The sequence below is a fragment of the Otolemur garnettii genome, unplaced genomic scaffold, assembly GCF_000181295.1.
Source record: "Otolemur garnettii isolate 467f Iridium unplaced genomic scaffold, OtoGar3 scaffold00251, whole genome shotgun sequence".
NCBI lineage: Eukaryota > Metazoa > Chordata > Mammalia > Primates > Galagidae > Otolemur > Otolemur garnettii.
Window position 1 is genome coordinate 358,980 of NW_003852646.1, and position 10,189 is coordinate 369,168.

Genomic DNA, 10,189 nt, shown 5'->3' on the forward strand with positions numbered 1-10,189 from the left:
CATTCAGCCACAGATTCTGGTCTCACATGTGAAGTATGTGTGCTTTGATAGTGGTGTGAGTTATCAGCAACACCTGGTGGCATTTCCCCAGCAGGATGCCAATCCAGGCGGACATTGGAAAACCGTAGATTCATCTCATAGTATGTCAATGACACACCCCAGGGAGATTCTTTCATTATTTGGCCACACGGTGGCGTGATGAGCCCAGTGAGGTAAGCGCTACCCATTCACCTGATGGCGTTTTCCTTTCATCGGGTAGGAGGCGAGGCTTAACTGCTGAACACACAGTGCTCCTGAACATGAACTCCAAGGGAGAAATATCACGCTTGCTAAAGGATAACGTTAATTTTCACGGAACCAACGGTGAGGCTCTTTGTCATCGGAAGCCAGTGGCTTGATTTAGCCAAAGAATTCTTCAAAGTAAGATTCATTTGTCTGGAAAACTGGTGATGATAGGAAATGGAAATTATTGGGATTTGTGGGGTTTCAGAGAGCCTCTGATTTACCACAGAAACAAAGTGACTGCCCCTATCAGATTCTAGATGTTCAGGAATTCCAAAAATTGGGATGATATAATTTAATGAGGCTTTGATCATCATTTGAGCATAGCCAAAGCGAACCCTCTGGCCATAATAAATGGCATTTCTTAACTCCTGATGGCAGAAGCTCCATAATTTTCATTTGTCACGGGGTCCTAGGAAGCATTGACCTCAGTGCTTGGCTTACCTTACTGGTTTCCCGTTAGGAAATTTTCTGACAGACAGCATAGGCTTGTATTGTTTACTGAATTATTTTGTGCTATTACAGGAATGATAAAATTCCAAGATTTTCAGTGTATTTCTTTTCTTTAAGTGATAGGGCTGGGGGGATGGCATGAAAAGCCATCCAGTATACGACTGGAGTATACAATTTCTTACTGGTCACCACTTCTTGTTCTTTTTCTTGTCAGTTGTTCCTTGCCAGGCCTCCTGGAGTCTTGCTTTGCTTATAAGCAACTTAATTTTTGGCCGAAGATTTAAGGGGACCTCAATGCAGATTTTTGGTGCTTCTTCTCTTCCCAATATCCTTGCTGTCTCTTTGCTAAAAATTCCAGCCATCTCAGTAAACCTAATCTAAACTCTGATCTTTATCTATTCAGCAGAGCAATGCCTGTAGGTCTTGTTTGAGCTCCCCCTTCCTGCACCGCAGTCTGTGTCTGGAGGCAGCAATCTGGAGAAATTTCAGGATTTATCTTGCTTGCATTCCTTATTTATAAATCCTGGGCCTGCTCTGATGGCTGAACAAGTTATTCTCTATATTTTATCCAGTTTTATAGTTGCGTACAGTGAGCAGGTGAATCCAATTCCTTTTACCCTGAAAGGCATGAAAATTCTATCCTGGACTTTTTTTTTAATGTTCCCTCTTTTTAATTTTTTCATTAATTTTTCATTAAAATCATAATGGCATACATTTATGGGATATCACCTATCTTAGACTTTTGAAAGAGTCTTTTTCCTCATTCTCAGACTTCCCTTCAGATGACTGCACCCCCTTCATCCATCTTCCACACAATTCACTGGAGGAAAAAAATTAAGGCCTCCTCGAAAACATCCTTTTACTTCTGTTTCCCAACGATGAGCATGAGTTCCTCAGAGTGCGTGTATTGTCTTAAAAAATGATTCATCTTTAATTCTGAGCAATTTTATTACATCTTTGCCTCATTTATTATTCTCTGCCCTTTAACTCACAGGAAGAACGAAAATCCTCCCCAAACACATACTGTCAGACAGATACAAGTTCTCATCTAAACTCTATGCCTCAATAGATGTGTGGCGTAGGAATGTCACAATATCTGTTTGAAGGGGAGTGTTATAAATACTGCCTAGCTTTACAGGGTTGTAGTAAGTGTTCACATCTCTACCACCGTAGACTCTGCGGAAATGGACACATGGTTGAGTCATGGTAAATAGGAGTTGCCGTTATTTTTATCTTATGTCTTGCCCTCCATTCCTCCAGCTATCCTTCTCCTTCACATTTTCTTCCCTGTCCTGTTTTTGTCCTTGTTGTTAATCCGTGATGCCTAGTACGAGACTGTGTATTCAGTGTTACCAACAGAGGGAGCCTTGTACTGTCTAAAAGGGATTACTAAAAAAGTTTTATTTTTAATTGACAGATAATGTATATATTTGTGGGGTATAATGGGATACTTCAGTGCATGTATACATTGTGGAATGATCCAATCAGTCTCATTAGTGTGTCCACCAACTCAAATCTTTAGCATTTCTTTGTGGTGAGAACATTTAAAAGTCCTGTTTAAAACAGAACTTAAAACATTTAAAAGCTCTGTTTTAGCTATTTACATTATTATTAATTGGAGCTGTGGTTCTCAACCTTCCTAATGCCATGGCCCTTTAATGCAGTTCCTGGGGGTCGCGACCCCTAGGGTTGAGAACCGCTGAACTAGAGACCATGGGATATTACTTAACCTTAAAAAATCCAGGAACTCCTGTCATTTACAACAACATGAATGAACCCAGAAGACATTATGTGAAGTGAAATAAGCCAGGCCCAGAGAGACAAATAATGATGTTACTTAAATGTAGAATCTAGAAAAGGTGAACTCAGAAATACAGTATCATGGTGGTTACCAGAGGTTGGAGGTGCGGGTGGATGGAGAAAGGGAGATTTTTGCCAATGTATACAAAGTTCTGGTTAGGAGGACTAAGTTCTGGAAAGTTTATTTTGCTCAGCACGGTGACTACTGTGATAAATAATTATTTCTTGTAATTATGTATTGATTTTCTGATTGCCCCGCTTGATTAATTAATTCATTCAAATTTGTCCAGCAAAAAATGCCAACTGGCTCTTTATGTCTTACTTGAAGGAAAAGTCTCCCTTGGCATCTGCTCCTGGCAGAGCTCCCACACTTACGCATAGCACCCGGCTGAGATACGTGACACCCGTTGTCCTCCTTCCTGACTGACCTCAGGTGTCTCCCATCTCTTTTAGTTCACTACACACACTGGCCCATTTCCAAAACGAATAAAGGCAGAGAGCACTTTCCTGCTGCGGTGATCTTCACCTGCAGCACAGCCCTCCGTTTCCTGGGAACACATCAGTCATGAAGCCCTGTTTCATGACCATTGCCATCTTTCTGATCCTGGTTCAAAAGACGCCAGGTAACTCAGGCCTCCCTCAAAGGTTCTGGCGTCTTGCATGTGGTACTGGTATCCTAGTGATCTCTGAGATGAGTCCCACTCACATCTAGTAGGCAACACCTAAAGTCTTTTCTGGTCTCAGGTAGGTTGTGGATGTTACCGCCCCAGGGTTCATTTCATTCGCGAGCTCCCCTCCTTCTGTTCTGCCAAAGTCAAGAGGTGGTTGTTGCTGGCATGGTGAAGAGTCAAAGGATGAAGCATTTTTGGTAGTGATGTCATTGGGATGGGAGCTTGACTCCTGGGGTAGGTGTGAGAAATTGACTTTCATTTGGGGAGATGGAGGAGGAATAATGGGCAGTTTGGAGGTGGATTGAGAGTTGTGTGGTGGGGAGGCTGCAATACCTTAGAGAAAGCGTAATATGGGGAAAATGAATGGGGATGAGCAGGAGGTAAATGCCTGTATTTGGAGAATTGGGCTGGATTGATGTTTTGGTGTAGCATAGAGAGGGAATGGTGTTTTTTGTTGAATGGAACTGGGGGTGGAGCTGTGTAGAACTGGGAGTTGTGGTAGAGAGAAGTTTGTAGTTGGGCTTTATTTTGAATTGATGCTGTGAATTGGGTTCAGGTGGCTTGGATAGTGTTAAGCTTGTGTTATGTTTTGTAACTAGGCTTTGGGTAGTTATCAGAAGAGACAGGGTTCGTGTTAGAGTTAGGTGTTTGAGTCAAGTGGGCATCTTAAGGGAGTAAAATGAGGTTTATGGGCAGTATATTCGGGCAAGGGTTGACTGAGCCTGGACTAGGGGTGAATAAGACCACTGGATTCATCACAACAGGGCTGTGGCTATTGAAATAGAATGTTAACCCTTTATCAGATATATTACTTGGAAAGGCTTTCTCCCCTTCTGTAGGTTGTCTTTTCATTTTGTCAACTGTTTCCTCTGCTGTGCAAAAGCTTTTTAGAATGACGTAATTCCACTTGCCTATTTCTGCTTTTATTGCCTGTGCTTTTGGTGTCATATCCAAGAAGTTATTTCTAAGAATAATGCTAATAAACTTTTTCTGTATGTTTTCTTCTATGAGTTTTATGGTTTCAGGTCTTAGGTTTAAGTCTTTAATTCATTTTGAGTTTATTTTCAGGTGTGGTATAAAATAAGGATCCAATTCCAGCCTTTTGCATGTGGATATCCAGTCTTCCCAATACCATTTGTTAAAGAGACCTCCTCTCATGCAACAGTCCTAGAGATCTGCCACACAGAATTGTTCAAATTGTGAACAATATTATACTATATATTTTAAAAATTACTCAGAGGAGGTAGACACTGTGGCTCACGCTTGTAATCCTAGCACCCTGGGAAGCTGAGATGGGTGGGTTGCTTAAGCTCAGGAGTTCAAGACCAGCCTGAATAAGAGAAAGACCCCATGTCTGCTAAAGATAGAAAAATTAGCCTGGCATAATGGCACCTCAGCTACTAAAGAGGCTGAGGCAGGAGGATCACCCAGGAGTTTGAGAGGTTGCTGATAGGTTGATGCCACAGCACCCAGGCCTGGACAACAGAGAAAAAAAAAAAAAAAGAAAGAAAGAAAGTAAAAGAACTTGCTCAGAGGGTAAATCTTATGTTACATGTTCTTAACATAAGGCTTGATGAAGAAAAATCATAGTTAAATGAGAAAATGGGGGAAACCTTGTAGAGGTGCTGGATAGGTTTATGGCATAGATTGTGGTGATGGTTTCATAGGTCGCTACCTATCTCCAAATTAAACAGGATGTATAAATTAAATGTGTACACCTTTTGCATGCCAATCATATCTTAATAAAGGAGTTTTAAAAAGAAATGGATAGAAATGGAAATATCCAGTTTTATTTTCAAATTCTTCAAGAGGTTTCTTAAGCCTGATAATCGGGAGACTGGAACAGTCTCAAGTGTCTCCCATCACACTTTGTCAAGTGCAGAGAGACATGGGAGCAGCCTCAAGCCAGCCTTATGAAGACCAAGACTGTGTTCAGAGCGGTCATGCCTGGAGTTTTCTTCTTTCCCACCTCTCTCTCCTCCTTCCTTTCTGACTGGTCTCCCTCCTACTTCCCATTCTCCATCCCTCTTATTTCTCACCTGCTTTCTCCATTTTACAGGAGGGAAAAAGCTCTGTTCCCATGTTGGAATAGAAACCACAGGTGGATTTGCAAAAAATAACCACAAAAAATGAGGACTGTATAATATGCTTCAAAAATTGTGCGTGATGTGGCTTCCTTATACCGATTTAATAACTTACCTGGCAGAATTTCTGGGCAGGAACTGTTCCAGAGAACATGGTCTACTAGGACAAAGTCATTTTTTCATTTCATCGCCCCAAACTTATGCATCTGAAATTGAGCTATTTGAAAGTCAATATTCTGTCTTTTAAAACTGTGTATTTCTGGTATTGATCTAAGTGCTTTGCTTAGAGTAGGTTTTAGCAGGTGTTTATTGGATGAATGACTATATAAATGACTATGGCTAATGTATGTATATGGGTAAGAAGAATCCTAGAAGTTGCATTGGGGAGGATCACGTTTGGGGGGACAAGTGACATAGCAATGAAGTGTCACATTGATTTTGGCTCTGCGTAAAATTGTTAGAAAGAATCCAGAGCATATCTTTTGGTTTTTTTTTTGCTTATAATATTTTAATTTTTCTCTGAAAAGACTTCCAATGTGGGAAAAGGAGCTGGACAATGTCTATAGTTGAATATGAGAAGACCGGGCTCATAAGTATTTTCTGGGTAACTATTGCATAGTACCTGTGCCCTGGCCTCTCCCTAGATATATTGAATCAGAGATTCTCGAGAATTGGTGTGAATACACTTTAAAATCTCCCAGGTTACTACAAAATATGACCTTTTATTAACCTCCTCCTTCATAAACACAGTTGAGATTTTCTGATTTGAAGCAAACTCCCCATTCCCATTTCTTGCGTGGGGAGACTAGGTCCAGAGAGTGAAACCATAGCGTTGTGCAGAGGGCAGAGTCTGTGCTGGGCTCCAAAAGCAGGCTCCCTTTGATTTCAGTTGGAAGACGGAGGGATCATCAAAGGTAACGTTCTTTTGTTGTGAATGTTAACATTTGTGGCCATGCGGGGCTAAGGCGCAGATAAGGTCAGAAAGCTGAAGGAAGGGGAAGCTGCATGTATCTAAGACAAAATCTTTGTTTTTAATTTTGAAAATTAAAAAATTATAGACAGAATCCTCTTGGGACAGCCTTGCCTGACTTCCCATGTGGAGAGAATAGGAAAAGGCAGCTTGCCTGTCACTCATTCTTGGTATCTGTGTTCCTATCCGTTCCTCTGGTGAGTGCAGACAAGAGCTCTTGGGTCCCCTGACTGCCATCCAGTGCGTCTGGGAGAAAGGAGAAACCCTTCAGGTCAGGTGTTAGCTGGAAGAGTATGACTGTCCCTCTGGAAGGCCCTTCTGCAGATCTCCTCCTCCTGTAAGTGGAACGGTGAGAGAGAGAGAGAGAGAGAGAGAGAGCAGGTCTCATGATGAGGGTGAAGGTAGAGGTGGGGAACACAGTGGTGCCCCGATGCTGGAGCAGGTGTGACTGGGAGCCATTTTTGACCCCCTTCCTCTGGTTGACAGCAGGCCGGCTGGTGCTGCAGCAGGTGAGTGCTTTCTCTGGGCTTCTGGGGCAGCTCGTAAGTACAAACACCAGTACCTAGATGCCATGTCAGCCACGGAGGCATTTTTCCATGCTTCTTTATTTCCTCTCCCATTCTTCAACTTCACAGAAACTTGGAAAACTTTACTTTCTCTTGTCAAAAAGTTGGCAAAGCTTTCCTTTCTTTTTCCATGTGAAAAATAACATCAAGGCTGGGCACACGTAGCTCAGTGGTTAGGGTACTGGCCACGTGCTTTGGCCACATGCTCCAGCCACGTGCTCCAGGGCTGGTGGGTTCCATCCTGCTAAACAAACAAAAATAGCCGGGTGTTGTGGTGGGTGCCTATAGTCCCAGCTACTAGGGAGGCTGAGGCAAGAGAATCGCTTGAGCCCAAGAGTTTTAGGTTGGTATGAGCTATAACGCCATAGCACTCTATTGAGGGCAACAATGTGAGACTCTGTCTCAAAAAGAAACCAATCAAATTTGCTTTTCCCATTCTCATTAATGTTAATAATGTATTAATTTTTTTTTTGCAAGGAGGTCAAGTGTTTTGTTTGTTTGTTTGTTTTGGACACACAGTCTCAAACTGTCACCCTGGGTAGAGTGCCATGTGGTCATAGCTCATGGTAACCTCCAACTCTCGGGCTCAAGTTTTTCTTTTTTTTTTTGCAGTTTTTTGGTCAGGGCCAGGTTTGAAACCTGCCACCTCTGGTATATGGGGCTGGCACCCTACTCCTTTGAGCCACAGGCTCCGCCCTCAGTTTTTCTATTTTCAATAGAGATAGTTTTTTTTGTTTTTTTTTTTTTTTTTGACAGAGCCTCAAGCTGTTGCCCTGGGTAGAGTGCTGTGGCATTACAGCTCATAGCAACCTCCAACTCCTGGGCTCAAGCGATTCTCCTGCCTCCGCCTCCCAAGGAGCTGGGACTATAGGCAACCGCCACAATGCCTGGCTATTTTTTGGCTGCAGCCGTCATTGTTGTTTGGCGGGCCCAGGCTGGATTTGAACCCGCCAGCTCAGGTGTATGTGGCTGGGGCCTTATTGGCTTGAGCCACAGGCGCCGAGCTGAGATGGGGGGGTCTTGCTTTTTGCTTAGTCTGGTCTTGAACTCGTGAGCTCAGGCAATCCACCTGCCTCAGCCTCCTAGAGTGCTAGGATTACAGGTGTGAGCTACTGCACCTGGCCATGTCTTTATTTTATTTGTATAAAATCATTCTCACCATCCAGATCAACATGATCTCTTGAAGATGGGTGGCTTAGAATGAGGGAAAGAAAAATATGACAATCTGATACAAATTAGAATATCAACAAATGATCCTGCCCCAAGAGGATGAAGACATGGTCTTGGTCATTCCCCTGTCCATACTGTTCTTGGCACCGCCAAGGATTTGAACTCAGGTAGTTTGATCCAGAGCCCATATGGAATGCACTCATTGATCTTTTCAATAATGAGTTCATTGTATTTATTAATTATACACCTTTTCCTGCTTATCACCGAGGATATGGCCTGGCACAGAGTGTTGATGAATGGATGTGGAATGAGGGGATGGGTGAGTGGTTGAAAAGTTCCTTAAATGCCAAGCTAAGGATTTTGGACTATCAGTTGAAAGCTGAAGAAAGTCCTTTGCCTGGAGACATGAGGCAGAATAGTGCCATTCTCTCCCGGAAATTTTAACACAAAGAGGCCATGTGACACAAAGGGGAAAAAGCATGGGCTGCATCATGTGGACCAGAAATTGAATGCTGGCTTGGTCAAGTACAAGCTGTGGGAAAATGGGTACAATAAGGTACCTCTTTGTGCCTCAGTGTCTTCTTCTAAAGAATGGAGATAATAGCAGGTTTTCCTGACCTTTCAGTGAACTATCGTTTGTAAAATGCCTGGTATGTAGTAATGCTGGACCATACCATAATAGACAGACGTTATTGTTAATACTGTTTTCTTTTCATGGCGCCTTTTTCTTTGAAACTATCCCATAGGTGGCTAATAGTGTTGATGACTAATATATATAGACTTCTGACTGTCACCAGATATTCTCAGGCAAAGAGCCTATATATAGATATGCACACACCTAGATGACTGATCCATACTCACAGCTATCAAGATGGGCTTTAGCCACACTTGGAAGGTGTGTGGTGAGGTTTTTACAGTGAACACACATGAGTGTGCTCAATGTATGTACCTGTGAATACAAGCAGTTGTGCACGCCTCTCTGTGTATGTGCCAGTGTGCTGCTGGTTTGCACAGTGCTGGTTTCTGGGCAGCCAGTGTACAGAGAGAGATATGTGTGGTACATGCTTGCCCCTATGTTTCCAAGCATAAAGACATGCATGCACACAGGTTCTAATATGGGTCCTGGCTGTCTCTGATGAGTGTTGTGTGAGGAGCATGCATCCCTGAACACTTGGGGACATGTCCACTTTGTGCTCATAGTGACCGCCTAGACTCTCAGGAGACTGTCATCTCAGTACCACCATCCAATATTCAATTACTTGCTGAATGCTTCTCTGAGCTAATTTAGCCATTACAAAAACTTAGCTCTATTATTATGGCCACTGTGGAGGTGATGGAGTGGAGGACGGGAGAGCTGAAATAATTTGTTTGAGGAGGGAGAGTTAGGAAACAACAGAGCTCAGATTTGAATCCAGGTACCTTCGATTCCAGATCCTGTGCCCTTAATATTTCTTAGGGCACGTCCTCTTTATGTCGTGTTTTCTCACTGCTATTACCACTGCTGCACGGAAACTAAACATGGCTATGTCTTTCCCAGGTGACCTGTTCCGATCCCAGAATGGCAAATGGAACCCCTGTGAGCTGTATGATGCCAAGTGCAGATTCAACTGCAGGAGATATGAAATTCAACATTTAAACTGCCCAACTGGTCAAAAGTGCTGCCTGAAATTTTCTGGCAAGAAACTCAGTTATAACAACGGAAAGAATTAAGACTCCAAATTCGACTGGTCTGCTACCAACATATCACGATAGCCACTGTCAAATCTGAATATCACCAACATCACCTCTTGTAGTGACTCCCCCTCCATTCTGGAATGCTTTTCCCATAAAAATGCATTCTTTTTCATGTGTGTGTCTTTCATCTGTGAGCAGTCATCCTTGGATAGGAGAGGTTAGGCTGGGAGCTGGGAAGCCATGGAGGACAGGCAAGGGCATTGGCTCAGAAAGCAAGTTAGATACTGCCACAGCTCAGTATGTGGAAAGGATGTCAAGGAAGGGGGAGATCACCTTTCTGCTGTGCTCTGGCACCATGCTGGAGGCTGCACTGGGAAGGTGACCACTGGATTGAGTCTGGATGATCCAGTGAACATGCAGAAGATATCATTAAAAACATTGTAGGTTCAGGATAGAGACAGTAGGGCTGCCTTTGATATCCAGAGAACTAGCTAGCCTAGTCTGTTCAGCATGATGCAG

The 10,189-nt window shown here is 43.0% G+C and overlaps 1 protein-coding gene across 1 annotated transcript; it reads left to right on the forward strand.

Annotated features, from left to right (window-relative positions):
- Positions 1-234: 234 nt before the first annotated feature.
- DEFB116 (defensin beta 116) lies at positions 235-9,706 on the forward strand. Its single transcript, XM_003802629.2, has 3 exons — positions 235-255; positions 3,068-3,158; positions 9,534-9,706. The coding sequence occupies exons 1-3, from the start codon at positions 235-237 to the stop codon at positions 9,704-9,706; spliced, it is 285 nt and encodes a 94-aa protein (XP_003802677.2).
- Positions 9,707-10,189: the final 483 nt, after the last annotated feature.

Bases quoted from the DNA above. Each gene is read 5' to 3' on its own strand.
- DEFB116 (XM_003802629.2), top strand. From the start codon at position 235: ATGGCGTTTTCCTTTCATCGG. The intron at 256-3,067 runs GTAGGAGGCGAG...CTTCACCTGCAG, and splicing joins TGGCGTTTTCCTTTCATCGG to CACAGCCCTCCGTTTCCTGG. The intron at 3,159-9,533 runs GTAACTCAGGCC...TGTCTTTCCCAG, and splicing joins CCTGGTTCAAAAGACGCCAG to GTGACCTGTTCCGATCCCAG.